Source organism: Gnatocerus cornutus, chromosome 6, assembly GCF_029298725.1.
Source record: "Gnatocerus cornutus isolate USDA-ARS CGAHR chromosome 6, icGnaCorn1.1, whole genome shotgun sequence".
In the NCBI taxonomy this organism is placed as follows: Eukaryota; Metazoa; Arthropoda; class Insecta; order Coleoptera; family Tenebrionidae; genus Gnatocerus; species Gnatocerus cornutus.
The window spans coordinates 14,503,769-14,523,619 of NC_142238.1; the positions used below are offsets into that span (position 1 = coordinate 14,503,769).

The following is a 19,851-nucleotide window of genomic DNA, read 5'->3' on the forward strand; positions in this document are numbered from 1 at the left end:
TCTGCAGGAGAAATAACCTTTAGTATTACTTAATTTAGTATTACTGACAAAAATTAAAATTGAAGTTATAATGTAAAGTCTGCCATAAACTGACGAAATGAACGCAATTTCGTAGTGTTATCTATAGCTGAGTAATTGCAATTATATTTGGATAAGTTTTATTTACGAAACTCACATCATATTTGACTTAACCTCCACCCAGAGCTCCAGACTTTACAACTATTTACACAAACTTCAATAACTTTCCATGAACTTAAATCCCAACTGCACTTAGAGAATTGTGTGAGGTATTACAATTTTTTTCTTTTGTGTGGAAGGTAAGCTAATACAATCCCACAGAAACCTCTAAAATCTCGTTTTTTCCCCTTTTTTCATTAATTTGCGAAACTCATTATAGTTTAATTAATTTCCTTCCAGAAAACATAACTTTCCTAGAACTTCCATCTTAACAGCTCTTAGAGGATTAGAATTCTTTACTAATTTTTTCTACCGTGGGAGGTATTTATAAAATCGTTATCCTCCTGTTCATTTATGTCTGCTTTTCGTCCACAAAAAGATCCGTCGGATTCAGCACAGTTTTTTCGGAATTTTCAAAAAAAAACAACATGATGATTTAAACCTTGATTTATTACAAGTTGCAAAGCTCTGTAAAACCAAAGCTGATGCACGCAATTTTTTGTAAAAACAAATACTTTTTTGTTCGAGCTTCAACATAGGGATTAATATTTCGTCTTTTGTGGATTTGGCTGTCGCACTTTTTGAGGCAACAATCGTAAATGTGGTCAGAACACAAAGGATAAACCAAAAATTTTACTGTATCTGTGTTTAATCTGTTCTGACAACTCTGTTATGCTGATCCCGAAAAGGTGAACTATTCATCCTATTCATACAAGTTTTGAAATAAATTTGTTTGTTAGTTTTAGCGGATTTGCCTGGTATTTAAATAACAAGGTGGAAATAATTTCTCCTGACCTAATCTGACATGGAAGGTATTAATTCATTACAAGTCTAAGAAGCGTAATAATAATGTAGCAATAGGGTGAAGGAGTTATCTTAAGAAACATTAGCTTTACCTAGTTGATGCCCGCGGCTATATAAGACGCTAATTAGCGCAAGATGAGGTTTAAAACATTACTAAACTATGCACTTAATTGATGTTCCCACAACATTATTAGATATTCCAAACATCGCCAGCTCGTCCTAAATTGCAAACAGTGAAACAAGAAAATAAAAACGTAGTCTAAACAGCTTGTCAGCTCCAGTTTTATCACAAACAGCTTAATCAACCCACACAACAAGAATCCAACTATAATTTGCAATGGAATTAATATTGCTCATCCCTTTGGGCTACAGCAACAGTATTACGTAATAATGGCCGCGTAATTCACCACGGTGATGAATCTTTAAAAGCACTTATTTGGATTAATTTCCGAGCGACCTGTTGGTGCAGCAGGTTTCTCTGATTTCCGTTTAAATGAAAATAAAATATTGTTATGCTGTTGGGAACGCCTCAAACTTTTATTACCGTAAAAGTCCTTGTTACTTTGTATACTTGCAAGCAACTCATGGAGCAATTAAATCGATTACTTTGTGTTTGTTGATGCTTCCTGATAACGGTAATTATACCTGTTGTAAGATAACCGAAATTTCCCTCGTCGCAAAAGAACCACTCAAACGAAATAAATGAGATAACTTTGTTTTGATTTAATTCATTTATGTTCGTAATTCTAAACCAATAACTGGCTTAATAACTTCGGACAAACTTTACGCTAAGTCAATATCCAGCTTCGGGAAAAAAGTTCGTATCGTTCTCAACACTTATCAATAGCCCTTCAGGTTATTTTATTTTAGCAATTTAGAGAGGCGGTTAAAGGTTTTGCAAATTTATGAGAGCAATTTTAAAAGTGACTATTCATTTACGAATATTAAAATTTGTGTGTGGATAAAACGTTGTATAAAAAACAAAAAATGACTACAAAAGTAAAGCAATTTTTATTCGGTGATTTGGTGAAGCTATCACGTCTGATTGTCGATCGAGCAACGGATTTATTTCCCTGTAAACATTATTCCGAGCTGCAGGACAATGTTGGCGCAGCTGTCTAATACAAAAGCGTCCACTCTTTAAGAATCCTTGCAGGAATCAAATTTCATACAATTTTCTTTAGGAAATGAATTTTATACTCGCTGGTGGAGGCGTTTTTGTGGGAAATCTCGCGAACTCGCAATAATAGCTGTGATTAATGGCTTCACTTTCAGGTCCATCAAAATTTAATTTCTGACAGGTTCATTCAAAGAAAATTTTAAAATTAAGAGGGTTAAGTAAAAATTCGCGTTTTTATACTCCGACAGGTAAATAAATAACGCGTGCGTTCAACTGGAAATTTTCTTCGTTGATAAGACATGAAGAATTAATTATAATATATTTACCTGTGGTATACAGTAAACAAACGATGTGCCCCAAGCGAAAGCCAACATTATCTTGCCTCTTCTTCTCGCATCGTTGACTTTGAGAGGATGTAGGACCGCAAAATATCTATCCAAGGACACACATACGAGGACATTGCTGCTGAGATAGGGTCCAAACGCTCGGAGGAATAAGAAGACTTTGCAAGCCACATTTCCCGCGATCCATTTACCTGTCACTCTCCATCCGACCTGGAATTTACAGACTCGTTAAATATTTAATATTTTAAGAGGTAAAGTGGTAATATCTTCACGTACTTTAAGTACTGTGATAATTAAAGCATACTAAAGAGGCATCAAGTTTGATGTCTTTGAGTCCCTTTTAATATATCATAATAGTAGCAATTTAAACGAACGTGAAAATTTACTCTCGTCTTTCAAATTTTATTATCTTTTTCCATTACCACCCAGTTCTCCAGCAAAAAATAATCGAAACGTTAAAGACACGCGCGTTTATTTTTTACCACATTCTGCGGCATTTTGGGGATTCAGTTTTTGTTCCTGTTTTTTACCGAGTCCAGATAATTCTCATACGTTCCGGGAATGTGGAAAATTTAAATCATTTTTATGACAGAGCTGTAGATTTTATGGCTAGCAGCATTTCGGGCTTGCAATGTTTTAGAAACTCAATTAGTGGTGTAATGAGAACATTAACATCGTTAATGTTTGTGTGTTTGCCGCAGTTTCCCACGGATTTTGCTTTTCAGTTTTGTAATAGATACTTTCTGAACTTTTATCAATGATGTGACTTCTAAACAAGGAAAAGTTTCGGCGACAGTACGTGATTGTGTCATTTCAACGAAAGGAGTGTTTTTAAGGAGAACAGCAAGCCTTAAAAGAGAAGAGGGAAGAATATAGATATGTCGTTTATAACAAAACAGGAAAGTTTCATTTTAGTGGAAAATATTTGAAATTGGTGGATGCGCCGAGTTTTCTCTTCTCCGAAAGCGGCTTGAAATTTCCATTTAATTATTCAAAAATGAAATTGGAAAAATTATTTGATTCCAACACTTAAAATAAATAAAATTTAGAATTCCCTAAATTTTAGCCCCAGTAAGTAACAGTAAAAAAAGCCGAAAGTTTTTTTGGATGTGGCGACTCCAAATTATAAAGCAGTGCGAAATCATAATTCCTCATTTAAATCCAACGTGAAAACGTTAAAAACAGATATTTTTTTCCGGCGTTTTTTAGTTAGCTTTTAGCGCGCATTTTCGGTTATTTTAAGAAGTAAAAGCAGTAAAATGTTATTATACTATACTACGGTTTTTTAGCTTAGAAATCATTTTTAGATTTTCCAAAAGTCGAAAGTTTTTCGCAAAAATTCCAGACGAAAACTATGGCAAAGTTATGAAATCGATATCTCGTTTATTTTTTAGAGTAAACTTAAGATATTATAAATACATCAGTGTACGCAGAATTTTCCGCAGATTCCAAATGTAGGATTTAAATTCAGATGTGACAACAAATAACTGAACTATGTCCGATCACAATTCCGGAAAGTTGATTATTTTCATTTTTCCTCATTTTTCCTAATTTTTAAATCTAAATATCGATATAGAGATCTTGAGATGCGGTTTGCGCCAATGTTTTTCTCGGCTCATTTTACGTCAGAAAAAGTTCTCAAAAGCCGAAAATGCGATAGTCGATTTTTCGAGAAAAAAAAATCCGATTCAAACGATGAAAAATTTTCATTTTTTTTATTTTTGGCCATAACTCGTAAACTATTTGTCCGATCGATCTCAAATTTGGCCAAAAGATAGATCTTAAGCTCCTCATAACTGAGTTATAAGCTCAATATTTCCGAAACTACGAAAAATTTTGAGAAACGGTTTTGACTATATAAAATTAAAGTTACAATTAAACCATCAAACGAACAGCAAAAAGTGACAGTAGCGACAAGCGACAAATTTTTAGCATTTAGTATTTATTTATAGCCTGACTTGCGATTATTAAAATGTATTTTGTCTGCCTCAAATGAGTAAGAAGACCACCTTGTATACAAAAATTTTAAGTTGAAAAGTTTGATATAAAGTACTATGTCGAATGTCATCATATCAAAAATCATTTTTGAAATCATTACAGCACTAGTTTAGTAATGAGTACATTACACAACGATTTTTATTACACAAGCAGCGATGTTCATCACACAACAAAAACGAGTGCTGTAACTGCACTTTACAAAACGGCTCGTAAATATTTTTTGGCTAAACTCAGAGAGATCAGTCCAAGCCAGCAGAAACCCAAATGAGCAATTACTTTAATCTGGGCGAAAATTAATTGTAAATGAATTGCAAACACTGTTAATTCGTCGATCGTTAGCAAGTTCGCTTTGTCAGGATATTTTCCAATATAGCCTCAAATTAAATGAAAATTCAATGAATAACCTAATTAACTATGAAAAACCAACAATTATATCCAATAAAACTATTACAGTTTTTTTAATGTAAATTAGCATGATTTGTATTCAAAAGTTTATTTCCAATATTGTTTAATTTAAAACTAATTTTCTCAACTAAACTCATTACAAAATGCATCCAAAATTTATGACATGTGTAACTTGGTGTGTTAACTTTTCGCTGAAGCAAAGTATAATTCCAGTTAGAAATTGTGTTTGGTTTTGTGGAATAATAATGTCTTATTTATTCATGTACTTTCCGACCCGGCGCATCCACCAATTTTATCCAAAACAATAAATATGTAATTAATTCTTGTTATATTAATTCGAAATTACTTTAAACGTAATGAACCACAAAGCTAATATTTACCTTTGGTATATAAAACACTCGTATTCCTTTCAAGTTGCAGAACAGTAGATCACAGAAAGACTGATAAATTTTACTTTTGGAAAATAAACTTTTGGAAAATAGCATCCGTAGATCTAATCTTTCAACTCTCGCAAATATGTAATTAAAACATAAAACGAAAAGCTTTGATACTAAAATAAAACAATGAATATACACCTACGATCCTATAATTTGCAAATTAGCGCACACAAATGCTTTTTCGGGGTAAATTGCTCGCTTGACTTTTCCTAGTTTTGTCCCCTATATTTATAAAGCAATAAACCCTAAAACGTGGCAGTGCCATCATAAACATCTGTGTGAAATGAGCTTCCAATGACAGTGTGTCCCTGTCATTGCTGGTCTTATTAAAATCGTTTCTAAGCGTGTGAACTCTATTAATTGATTAAATAATGAGAGCTCTGGAGTTGGAAAATTAAAGAGGACACAGTTCGGCACAGAGATAACAGTCGGAAATATTTTCCAGGCGTGCTGAAACTCTCTTAAATAAACCAAAAAACTCAGTTGAATGAAAGGTAAGGATTAACGTCTCTCTTAATATTAAAACCTGTCGGTGCTTTTAAGCTGAGGAGTTTTTGCGTTGTTATTAAACAAATTTGTGTGTGGGAGCAATATAACTTGTCAGACAAATATTTAAATTCATGAGATTTTCCGATTCATCCTTTTAGTTCGTGAAGCTTTTTTCAGACCTCAGCGTGTCAATATCCCTCGTCTGAACCTTCCAATAATGAGTTCAGCATCTCTCTTGTCAAGTTTATTGAGATCATAAACAATCTTGACACACACGTGTGTGGTAAAAGCGTCCATATTACAACCTCCAATTAAAAGAGACCTTTCTTTTGCACAGGCAATTGCAAGCTTAATTAGAGTTTTTAATTATACTTGTCAAGCCATGTAATTTGTAACTACTGCAATTATGAAGTGACAGCTTAATATAACGCTCTTGAAATAATTGTTACGGAGTTGGGATGTACTTATGGAAACATGGAAATTAACGCGACTTCTGTTGAGCTCGCACTTAAATCCTTCCTATTACTGGGTTTCAGATTTCAAGATAGATTTTGTAACTACGAAAATTGTCTTGTTTTTCGTAAAACATTTCAGAGGACAAAAGTTTTAACAACTCAAATAAAATGTTCTTCCGGTGTTGCAAAGCAAAACATCATTATTTCACTTGGAAAAAAATCCTTCAAATTTAAACAAGAAATTCTACTTTTCGCAAAGGAACATCTGGCCAATTCTTAGGCACAATTTCCAATATCCTACTTCCTCATAGTCAAAGACGGAAAAAATAAAAATGGAATTTAAATTTACCGTTATCATATTCGCTTGGCGCATAACTGGTACGAAAGTTTAATACAAACTCGATGGTTCTCTGAGTTTAATACGTTTTTATGAATTAAGTTTTTAGAGCCTTTATTAGTCTTTCACAACTGATTTATTTTGAATTTAAGGAAAGTGTTCCTCCGTTCCGATATGGATTTTGTGTCCAAGTGGATTAAGAGGTTCGTTTTGTTCGAACTCAAGCTTAAGACACTTTTAGAATATTGATGTGTATATCCACTCCATGGGTTCATTTTTTCCGTTTTGATGACTCCCCAAAAATCTTTTTAAATTTCAAACGGCGATATTAATATTTATCATTTCCTTTAAAAGCTTGATAATGGGAGCGACATATGCTCAGCTCACTGAATTTTCTCTGGTGATTATTCAGTTTTCCTCCAAACAAAATTTGCATGATTTACAGCTTGTGTATTAAAAACATTTGTACGATTGAGAGAAAGTGTTAAGCAAAATGTAGTCACGTCGAAAGCAAAGCAACTGAAATGTTAAAAATGGTGGATGCGGAACCAATCTTGCGTTAGGAATATGCAAGTAAGCGCCTGAAAATAATGAGTTTGAAACCGAGATTTAATGCACTGAAGAACTGAAATAGTCTGGTAATTTAAAATGACGTAAAAATTTTGTAGGCAGAAAGGTTGGTTAGGTTTGTTATTCTTCGTGGTTACCAATTATATTGCGGCATCACATAAATTAACCAATTCTTCACGCCTAAAATTCATCATAAGGACATCAAGAAGTTTGTTTTAGTCCCACTGAAGAGAAAGCTATTTATAACATGAATTTATTACACCGGAGAAAGAATTAGTGTCGTGGTGCGTAAAAAATTACAAACTTTGCCTCCCCTCTTATCTTTTAATCCTCAAATTAAAATCGCGTAATCACGAACTAATTCTCTCACCATTTGGGTGTTTTGCTTAGAATAACCCTCACTGTTTGTGTTTGTACAATAATAATTTATTCCAAGATCGTGTTATTATCCATTTTCGGCAATGATAAGATGTGCCACGACTTTAGAAACCGCAATATCGTGTTTGTTGGATTTTGTAAACATTCTAAAGATAACATCACCATAATAATAAATTCATAGCATACAGGGGAACTTCCGCACTGTTATTCGGCGAGTTATGCATACAAGCAAGACAATAATTGGGAGGCAATGAATAAATTATTCTTGGTTGGGGAGAAAAATTGCGGAGAATTTTGTTGGCCAGGAAATCATTAATTACAACAGTCAACAAATTTTGGAGAAAATTAGTTTTGAAGCAGAGGAAAGTTATTTCTAAACTAAAATTGGTGTTGCATTTAAAACTCTTTTGATTCTTTATTGCATAAAATTTCCAAATTGGTACTATGATTTTTTAATGTAATACGTCATAATAATACACGTTGAGATCTCTGCTTCTGATGCTGCGTTATTCACGTTGTTATCTCTTATGATTTAGAAGTTCCATAACAAAGAATATGGAGCGATTTTAAGAAAAAAAATTTTGTGAAAAATTTAATTTAAATGTCTAGAAAATTGTAGTTTTTTGATAAATTTAGCGGCAAAATAGTCTGACATCCTCCACCAAAAATTCGTAACTTTGGAAATTTTTGTGTTACAACTTTGAAATTTGGGGAAATTACTATTTTTGAATTGTTTATTATGTTTATTAAATTGCAAGATTCTTGAGCAAAAAACACAAATTTTAGAAATTTTAATTTTTAAAATTTACCAAAAATGTCTGACATCCTCCACCAAAAATTCGTAACTTTGGTAATTTTTGTGCTACAACTTTAAAATTTAGGGAAATTACTATTTTTGAGTCGTATATTAACTCCTATAATTTTTAAAAGTGTAGAGCAACAGACATACATTTTAGAAATTTTCATCTTTAAAACGAAGCAAAAATCTCAACCGGCCTTTAATCAAATTCGTAATTTTGGTAATTTTAGTGCTATGGCTATAAAATTTGGGGAGGTTACTATTTTTGAGACGTATATTAACTCCACCAAATTACAGAATTATAGAGCAAAAGACACAAATTTAAGAAGTTTTGATTTTAGAAACTAAACAAAATTTTCGCCACCCTTCACTAAAATTGGTAACCTTGGTAATTTTTCGGCAACAACTATAAAATTGGAGAAAGTTAATATTTTTAGAGGCGTGTGTTAACTCCACTAAATTGAACAATTGTTGATAGCGGATTAGCGGGTTTTTAATTAAAACTTTTTGTTTCATTATGACACATAAATTTCCCAATAAATGTACTCGTCAATGCGAGCTAATTTCTTTTGTCTCTCACTAGCTCCCAATATTTTTAATTTACACAGACAATTAAATTTGTATCATTTAATTAAAAACCACTGTCGTATCATTATATTTATCAAGCAAATACCCGAATTTTTAATTAAACGTAATACAATACGTCTTTGATGTGTTTTATATGTGCCAATTTAAAATTTTGTTAGTCGCCGCCCACACTAATGAAATTGTTCGTACCTTTATTCTCGACCACCCCCGGAGACCGAATTTGGATAAAAAATATTTTGTAGTTGCGTCTAAATTTAAATTTATAAGCGAGGTTCGGACCAGACATGAATAATTAACTATAATGCAAATGTAGCAGAAAAAGCAGCGAGTCGTTTTTTATGTAATTTGATGGAATTTCATCAAGCGCGACACCAAGTAAGCTGTAATAAATTCCAATTAATTTAATTAAACTTAAGAAGTGGTTGCTACCTGTAATATTGAATAACTGAATTAATATTTAATCGGTTTGAACGCCGATTACCTCAAGTTGCAGCCAAACTCTTGTTTCTCTACTTTCTATGGCTTTTGTAGGCAGTCATTCAATAAGCGTTTCCGTAAAGATAAGTTTGTAAGTTGTGTCATTGTCTTGTAATGGTCGGATAGAGAATCTCAATACGTTGATTTGTTTATTAGAAAACTAGTTTGAGTCGAAGCAACTTTTGATATTTCCGCCAATTTTACATTGATTGGCCTTAATTTGCGTTATATGCATGAATATGGTTTCGGCTGTATCCAACCAACAATTTGCACTCAATCAAGTTCGATCGCAACAACTTCTCTGCTTATCATTGTTTCGTTTCAGTGGAACTATAACTAACGGCCAAAGTTTCTTTATTTTCCAAATGAAAAGCTCGGCGTTTCCGAGTTTAAAACTAGCGCAGTAAATAAAAATTTGTCGATTTCAAGAACAATGTAAAAATGTTATAAACTTCCGAGTAATTCCCGTAGCTACCAGTCTTCGTATTTATTTTAAGTGGTAGTAGTGGTGTAATATTTTCCTCGATTTTATTTCACGGCAAACATTTTCCAGTTATTTGGTGCAACAAAAGAGGTATTTGCAAGTTGTAAATTGTGGGGGCACACGAGCTGCTAGAAAAGTTGTTTCACTTTAAACCAAGTCACGAACTTCGCTTTCCGGAAATATTTTCTTCAAGTACTTTCACGATTGCAGTTTATAAAATTTTAGAAACTGACACGAATACGACTTTTAATTCTGTTTTTTAGTTTTTTCAGCACTAGGACTTCACATTTTTTGTACAATTAGTAAACGAAACTTCATGAATATGTACGCATAGACCTCTTCAGCCACAAACAGTTGTGTAATGTATAAACAACTTGTTTGCATCAAAACACGTGCACGTCTATTTAATTTCCTCTTGAAAAACGTCCAATTGTTGCTTATTGCTTATTGCTTATTAAACACAAATTCACAAGAACTCATTTACAGGTATTATGTAGGAACAGAAAGAACAAGTTTTAAGCGCAATCAAGGATAGAAGCTGAGATAAAAGTTGCTCTAACCCTTTACACGTGGATGTATTTCCTTCCTCACGAAGTTGCATTAAAGTTGCCGAGCTAACGTCAGATATTTGTTTCTGCGGAAGACTAGGATACAAATATTTAAATTATCGTAAAAGGCAGAGCATTTGCAAACGGAATCTGAAAGCGAGCTTTGCGAACTTACTAATGTTTGACTTGTACTAGATAAAATCTGTTACAAAAATGCTGATTAAGTACACTTTTCAACGGCTTTGTGAGCTCATAACTGCTGCTAATTAAAATGTGCTAGAGGCAAGGTATGAAGAATTATTAGCGCAATTAAAATTTCCTAGGCAACGAGCTTCTTAAAAAAAAATGCTCATAGGAACGCTTTGAATAAAAATTAGACGTATGAAAATGGTGGATGCGCCGGGTCAATAGTAAACAATCTTAAATATTAGCACTGAAACTTTAAGTCTGTTGCTGATATTTATTTGAAAAGAACAACAATCACCATCACATATTTTCACGAAAAACTTTCTGACATAAACCGGGTTTAACTTGAGCCCAACTTGTCAGCTCTTGTAGCGGTTTTTATTTCTTTACACGACTTCACCGGCAGTAAAATCTAAAAACGTATGTACTTCAGTGGGAACTTCTTTCAACTAAAGATTTAATTAAAGATTACCCTCGTCGCTCTTGAAGTTTTTTACACGGTGTTTTGGTGGTGTGTTTTTTATTTGAATTTCATGGTTTGTTGAATTGTAGCGAAACTCAACTCCTTTAGAGATCAAAAGACGCTGGTAGATTACATTCTGATTGTTTCTGGGGTTTTACATTTGAATGAATGGTGAGTTTGTTTTTATTATGTTTGTAAGTTTAAGAACTAACTAGCTGTTGTTTATTTAAGTGCTTTGTAAGTTGAATAGCAATTTATTTTATCTACAATCACGTAATAATTCGCTTTTAAACATAATTGTTGGTCACAATCAAGTTCTATTAGGTGCAATTATAAAATTTGTCGGTTCTAATTGGCCAAAAATCCAATTAATAATAACCATAGTAATGGTTTTTTAAAAGAGGTGAAGTTAGCCACAAACAGAAGTGTTAATTTATATTTTACAACAATTCCATTCGGTTAGTTTTGTGTTTTGAAAAAGCAGTATTAAAAGTCATGTACAGTACTCTCGCGAAAAGCTCATAGCAAAAGCTCGCTCACAGCACCGTTCGTTTCCGCGCTTATACTATAAATAATTATTCCAATATTGATTCAAAAATAAAAAATAAATAAGTCTGAGAGTGAGACCAAATCAGTCGAGATATTCTTTCCAGATTACACTTTTTTACCTTTTCAATTAAGAAACGAGTTAATTTTTTAAAAGCTTTCTATCTATTGATCAATGCAAACTTAACTGGAGTTGAAGTAGACTGTGAGTTTAACGACCAAATGAGAATTCAGATGAAAATGATCCAGACGGTATTCTCGTTAAATATGTATACTTGTTCTGATATTGAAACAAATATTTATACCTAACATCGTAGAGATATTTTTTATTATTTAATATCGCAATTCTTTGTTCGCTTTCTTCGCTTGTTGCACTCAGAAAATTAAACTTTTCTCATCCACTAGTTTAGATAAAAAAAATTACCTTCCAACATTCCAGACCTCTTTCTTTTCCATCGAGCACTTTCAGTGCAGACAAACTTATTGACATCGGATAACAAAACAAATGTTAGTCCAGACTTCAAACACAACAGTTAAAAAACGTTTTTTCGTATTTCTCTAATCTTAAATCTATAAATGATCGAAATTTGCCCCAAAGATGTTTACCTTCTCATCAATTTCGTCAATGAGAAAAAAATTAATTTGTACAATATTTGAAGTTCACGGCAATATTAAATCTTGCTTATTAAAAAGAATGAAGTTCTTTGCCCTTTTTTAACCTGAAAAAAAATTTAAATTTTCTACAAAATAAATAAGCGCGAAATTATTTTTCCTTAGCAAATATAAAGATTGATGGGCTCTCCAAGATCTGAACACACTTTCGACTTCTCTCACAATCATCTTCAATTAACTAGAGCCTTATTCTCTATAGTTGAAATTAGTGGTGCGAATAAATCTCTTCATGAAAATCTGTTCAGAGGTCGATTGTGTGTATTGTTTTCGCGATTGAATTCTAGGAAGTGTATTAAATTATTTCTGAAACTGAAAATAAATGAGTTTTAGTTTATTTTTGTATGAATTAAAAGAAAAGTTTTTGCTGTATAAGTTGGAGAATTATAACTTCATAATTAAGAAGACTAAAGTTAGATAGAAACTGAAATTTTCTCAAGACGAACGTGTTTTCCCTCTTTTGACTTACTTATCCTATTTTCCGTCTGTTCTGCAAGCTCTTGCAATTTCGACGCTTCTTTACAACCATTCATTAACTTTATGAATGTTCCTCCAAGTATCAATCCTTCACGTTAAATTTCGTTTCGAGAATTTAATGCGTAGACAACACAAAATTCGCTTTGTAACAAGCTTATGAGAATTCACGCGACAATGTACATAATACTGTTAAACTTGCTGCTCACGAGCTAAATTTCATAGACCCTCTACTATCTTTAAGTGTATCGGTGCGGTTGACTTTGACCAGACTTTACCGAATGCATTAGCTAATCTAAACGTGCAAAGATTTTGATGTAAACGATCACTTGTTCCTGGAGATTAACATTACAGGGAAAATGGAAGTGGAGCGGGCGTTTAATTGAAAACCTCGTGCCATTAAAACCGCCCACAAAGAGAATGGTTGTATTGAGAGTTTCGGTTGTTTTAATTAAAAGCATTTTCTCTGACGACGACGAGTAAAGTTAATAAAATAACACGTTACTGATTTTTGACTGTTGAATTAACTGCATGTGGCGGTGTAAATTTGACGCGCTTTAGTAACATTCCACGGATTCTGCACATTGATAAATTCTGGTAATTCCACTTAGAAGCATTACGTTCTGAAATTAATTACCTTTACGATACAAGCGTTTGCTTGCCGCAGGGGACCATAACGCTACATACTTGCCGCTTTCACATCAGCCCAGTCACCTTGTCAAGTATTGTTTTGTATAACAATAAATACATGACTTTGCTAATTCTCGGATTTGAACCAAGTTCACCAATTCAATGCTTGAAAAATCACGGCGCACCCTAGCCCGCTCTGCAGATTTCGGTTTCGGCAGTGAGCTGTCACAAAAATGACAGGCCAGTGCTTGGGTCTAATAACCGCCATAAAACAATCAGCTGAACATAATAAATTTTTCAAAGCAAATTGTAGAACCTAGAGATACCCTTTCTTATTTGTTTTTTACCCTTTAAAAATACCGGAGTTTTTTATAAAGTAAGAAGCATTTTTTTTCTCGTTTTTACATCGCGAAAATGGAGGTGCGTCATATATTCAAGGTATATTATATATTTAATGATGAAAAAAGTGATCAAAATCGTGACTAACTGATTGAAGTAACATGAGAGCACAAAATTGCCTAATTAATTTTTTTTAAATTAAAAAAAAAGTCCAAAATTAGTTGGAAAACAAATATGCCTTTTTTGTTCAAATACTTACGGCTTATGGTTGATTAAGTTCCAGAATATAACGCTTTTTTTATCAGCTTGGCGTCTCGACGCCCACGAAGTGAAATTTAGAGTTTTAGTGGAAACACTCGCAAACTCTTTTTTTAACATAACTGTGATAAAAAAGCTTCCGTTTTAATTTTAAATTTTATAAATTGTGTTTTAAATTTGAGAAAAAATGCTAGTTTTCAATATCATAATGATACACTTGCAAACTACATTTATTCCAAATTTCACAAATCACTCCAATAATTCGTCTGAAGGCAGTTGAAATCGTAGGGCTTTTGTTACAATCTAAAGTGAGCTAAAGGATCGTTTGGAGTATGCGTAGTTTCCAATTTTGACTAATTTATTTACTTAATAAAAACGCATTTTTCTTTAAATTTTAAAAACAACTTGAATCAAATCTGAAATGACAACTGAAATATATGTTTCACACATTTATATGTATTAAAAAAAATCAATTAGCTTTTGGTTCCACTATGCCTCAAAAATCATTAAATCATTAAAACAGATTACATTTTTAAAGCGTCGCGACGACAAAATTATTGGTGAAAAAAAACAAATTTTTGCTACCGATTCTGTATAAGAAATGCATAGGATCGTGAAATAGGTAAGTATTTCTAGTACAGAAATCCTTATTAATATAAGAGGTATTTTTTTGAACATTTTCCTTGTGGTCCATAGCATAGTCCAATAATACAGTGCAAAGATGAAAATACAGTTTTATTATTATCTTATTGTTAATTCCAAAAAAGAGCTATTATTTCACAAACAGCTAGACCTCTTGGTTTCGTCTAACTACCTGACCCCACCATAAATTTTGTATTTGTGGAGAAGCACTAGTTTCTGTGGTTTGCCGGCAATTGGTTATAAATTAAAAAATTTCAGCTTCGATATAAAATCCAAAATTTTACCCTACGATTACTCGCTTAATTATTAGAATATTTATTAAAACTTAGAACCGTTGTATTCAGAACAACTTGCTTTACAATTCAACTGTGTACATTTTTGATACGCAAACCGAAGTTACAGTCTTCAGCCAAAATTGATGCAGTGTAATTATTGTTCCAGGGGTGATATCAATAAAAAAACGGACAATTTGTAGATAACTGCAAGGACAGTATATATTCTAAATTTCAGTTTTCTAGACCAAACCGTTTTTAAGTTATGATCGCACAAGCATTTTAAGGTGCGACCTTAAAAAGTTCAAACTCAAAGCTGTCGAATAAAACTCAATACGCAGACTTCTGGCTACGTAGTGATAAAACCAAAGCGTGGAAACTTTAAACTCGCGTTGTCAAATATTTTTTTATCTTATCAGAGCAACTGCACTATTTTCCAATACCATAAATCGCTTGAAAGCGTCTTATCCATTACTCCTAAGAGTAACATCCCTCACTTCTAATTCCTTCAAATGTCGCTCGGGTGAAACATGTTCTAAAAATTCCACTCAATGAATCTGTGTAATCGACTTTTTTATTTAATCAAACCGGCAAAGGGTTAGAAAGACTAGAACGTTGTCAACATCAAGTAATTTGGAGCTGTAGACCGCACTCTGTGGTTTTGGCCTGGAAATAACGAGCAGATTTGTAAATGTGTTCGCCTGAAGCTTTCTGAAAACAATTCTAGAAATAATTGTCATGTTTTTTCGTTCGACGAGCCATTTATAGTATTCCAGACATTTTCGGTTCTTCAAATTTCTGATGGCTTTGTCCCGTTTTTTCAACGAGGGTTGAATTCCAAACAACCTGAAAGAGTGAAATAACACACTTTTGTGGACAAAACTGGAATAATTCGGTCGAGGGAAAAAACGTGCAGTTTTATTTATTAAACACAAACTCGAGACAACTTTAATTCCTCGCTGGTCTTCCATTAAATTGTTCGATAAGCTGGAAAATCAAAAGTAAATAAAGAAATTCTTTATTTCGCGCGCCGATGCACGAAATATTCGCTGTGTGGATTTAACAGCGTTTATATTCTCCGATCGGTTTGAGTTGTCAATAAAACGTCAAAGAGAACATCTCATTATAGTTGAACATTGCACAATCTAGACCTGTTTGCGTTTATATTGCGAAATAACATCACGAAGTGGCAGGTTCATCTCTGATCTCTATTTTCATTTCAGGTGAATTCCTGGGGTTCCGAACCAAGGTAAACAATGCAAAAAGGTTTTAGCAACATTTAAACCGTTTGTTTATGTAGTACTGGTTTCAACGGATCTTTGATGATTTTATTCAACTGGGCATTGTATATTTCAGAATAGTTTCGGAAGGCAAATTCAGTTTTAGATTGCGAGTCGGAAATGAGCTGCAACCCAATCAAACGGAAAAATTGAGATTTTTATTTATAGATCTTCTTGAACTGGCGCATCCACCACCACTTTCTTGTTTCAAAGGCTTAATTACAATGTGGTGTGAATTCGATTTAATTTATAAATGCCACAGTGAGTTTAATGAATGTAACAGTTTATGAAGAATTACCGTATAAATGTTTCATTATTATTAAAAAAAAAATCAAATTCGTACTTATAAGTAGTTCAAATATTAGTTCTCCGAGTTCAATGCCTCCCAATTTGGATATGAACTCATGAGTGAATAAATATTTGATAGAGTGCTCTCAAGCTCTGCTGAAATATTGTCACCACAGCAATCAGCAATCAGACATTTCCTTTATCACAAGAAACTCATTTATACTCTTGAAACCAGGCAAGTCAAATATTTTTCCCTTGTAAATGTACACAAACGGATCAGATTCTCCGAGAAGCTGTTTAATCAAATCAATAAGATATCAGAAACACACATGTTTTTGTATGAGAAAAAAGCAATCAAATCTTGTACAACTTCTGTGACGCCAGAGAATTCGAACCCACGCGAAAATTTACGTGCAAAACTAGAAGAATTAATTGTTTGAAATTATTAAATCTTTGATCTTGTAGTTGATTCTTTTTCTCCGTAAAATGACACTCAAAGAGACAATTAAATTTATTACTGTCGCTGCAACGCTGCTTCTGATATTTTTGATGTCTGAAAGGTCTCGCGATGTGATATTTTCATTGTTTTCGAGACATGTTCATACATGAGGGCTGTTATTGCCAATCAAAATGTGCCTGTGATCCAGGTCAACAATTTAAAGGTGGTGCAATGATGTGGGGATTAATCTGAGCACAGTGAAAGTGTCGGCATGAAATATTCAAAGTCACATTAAACCCACACTTGCGTTTTAACTATGTGGTTAGTTGGGGATGTAAGTTATTGTTTGCTTAGTTATAATTAGAAAGGGTTGTTATGTTTTAATGAGAGAACGGAGTTATTATTAATGACCATTACTCGGAAATTAATTTAAATTCAATTAGACTCCCTGATTTTTCCATTTGGGCTTTACATTCATGTTGGAATCAAAATTTTGTGTTGTTCTTCAACTGTAAATCACACGTGCGGAAAAGCTGCCGCAGTGCGGCAAGAAGGTCAGATTACACTGGCCGCTCAGGGGCATTTAAAAGAAAACAAATTTTTCTACAAAGATGATACGCTAATAATAATTTGGATCACAAGACCGGAAAATGCTCTTTTGTAAATCTGAGTGAAATTGGGAAGTCGAGGCGAGTCGAGTCGTAGCAACACGAAGACTTCCAAAAGCATTTTCGGACGTGTGATCTACATTATTTTTTAGGTTAACAAAATTTAAAGAATCACAAAAAAATCTGATCTAGTGACTTTACTTTTTACGGTTGCCATTCTAGTAACTATTTTGGAAATAAAACATTCTAACCTCTTTTAAAATACTTCAGCAGACTTCTGTGTCAATTGATGACAGTGCGATACCAATCGGTAAACACAAAAAAATATCTAGGAACCCGTTTTAATAGGGAGCGAACAGGCCTCTTAAGGCGCGATTCCACTTGCTTGCTCTAGCCCAGACCAGACCAGACATCCAAGATTTGAGTGACGTTTTTATAATTCTTCAGCCCCTTTCTGCGGTTTGACCGTAATAAAACATTAAGATGCAATTGCACCCCAAGTTACTGGTGGTCTGTCCGGGCTACGCCAGACAGGCCAAGTTGGTTCAGTTCCGTGAAACAGCAGACATAAATATAAACCACTTGATTATGACTGATATTCTATTAATTACACAGAAATAATATAAATTTTGTAATGATAAACGCAAGGTGTATTAAATTTTTTGCTGGTTATGAATTTCAAACGCCCTCTGAACCAAACCAACCATGGTTGTCCGGGAACTCGCCAGACAGGGCAAGTTAGTTCGGTTCTGTGGAGCAGGATTTTGCTATTCTATTAATTACACAAAAATCATCTAAATCAGCTTTGCCTCTGTAATAAATACCAGACAAAATTGTTTTCTTTCTTGAAAAGAAGTAAATTATTTGTAGCAAGTTGATAATTGAGATTGGATTTGAACTCAACGAGACGTTGATAAATCAGACAAATCCAGACAAAATTTGCAAAGTAGTTGGTATTTTTGAGAAACTAGCATCTGTGGAGTTAATTAAATTTTATTTAATGAGGGCATGATGAAAGCAGTTTATACATACAGGGTGTCCGGAAAGTGGCGCACCACCTTGAAAGGGGGGTAATTGGGTGGACCCCCAAAGTACCAAAAAATTGTTAAAAAAAAATCCAGACATTCTGTTTTCGCAGGAGGACCAAAAGAAAATTAGGAAAATGGCAACATTGCAGAACTGAACCTCCCTATAATTTAAATTTTCAGTATTCAAAGCCATAGTAACGTTGCTGTTGTATTGTTATCGTTAGTCAGGTCGGCTCATGAACAAGTAATGTAACTATGGTTTCACATGAACGATGTCACACTGATCGAGATTGTTGAGTCAAAAAACAGTTTTCAGGCATTTTGCACAAGATTTTTCCGATTTTCTTGGCACCATGCCTTTGCGCAAAATGTTCTTTAGGTAACAAATTCATTTGAACGTAAAATTATTGCACAGAAATTGTTAATTTTCGTATCAAACTTTGTCTTTTTAATCCATCATATCTCGAAAAATTGAAGACATGGATTTTTTTTAACAATTTTCCGGTGATCTATGGCATTGTCCGAGAATACAGTTTCACGGTGGTGCGCGACTTTCCGGGCACCATGTATATTTCACAAAATAATGTAATTTACAAATCATACTTAAGAAACGCAGTCAACAAAATATGATTGTAACAAAATTTGCATTAAAATGTGATTTTTGTCTAATTAATAAAATACCAGTCCTCATCACCGTTCTACAAAACTCAACCAACTTCCCGTGTCTGGCGAGTTCTCAGACAACTCCGGTTGGTGCGGTTCGGCGGCCGTTGTATTAAAATTCAAAACCAGCAAAAAATTAATACACCCTTTTTTTCCATTACAAAATTTACTGTGTAATTAATCGAATATCAGTCAATATCAGTTATCACCAAGTGCACCATATTTATGTCCGTCCTGTTCCATGAAACCGAACCAACTTGGCCTGTCTGGCGTAGCCAGACAAGCCATCAGCAATCAGGGATGCAATTGCATCTTAATGTTTTATTACGGCCCAACCGCAGAAAGGGGCTGAAGAATTATAAAAACGTCACTCAAATCTTGGATGTCTGGTCTGGTCCGGGCTAGAACAAGCAAGTGGAATCGCGGCTTTATACGGATAGAGTCGGTCTTGAAAATTTTTTGGTAGTGGCGCCATCTATTAGAAGATTTGAAAACTGCAAGTGACGTTGTTAAAAAATTGTCAGTTGTGTCAGATCAACATTTTTAATTCAGATTTAGTCGGTTTATCGGCCAAAAACTGTTTTTACAAATCTTGCACTGTTAGGATTTTACGTCTCTCCAACAAATGCCGCTTTCCTTTGCTTAGAGTTTTCTAA

At 33.6% G+C, this 19,851-nt stretch overlaps 1 protein-coding gene across 2 annotated transcripts in view; it reads right to left on the bottom strand.

Moving 5' to 3' along the window:
• LOC148173250 (adipokinetic hormone/corazonin-related peptide receptor variant I-like) overlaps positions 1 to 19,851 on the bottom strand; it is a 53,816-nt gene that overhangs the window by 31,620 nt on the left and 2,345 nt on the right. For both annotated transcript variants that reach the window (XM_088038842.1, XM_088038841.1), the window contains exon 2: positions 2,428 to 2,655. In XM_088038842.1, the coding sequence (XP_087894968.1) occupies positions 2,428 to 2,655 (228 nt within the window). The remainder of the gene's footprint in view (positions 1 to 2,427; positions 2,656 to 19,851) is intronic.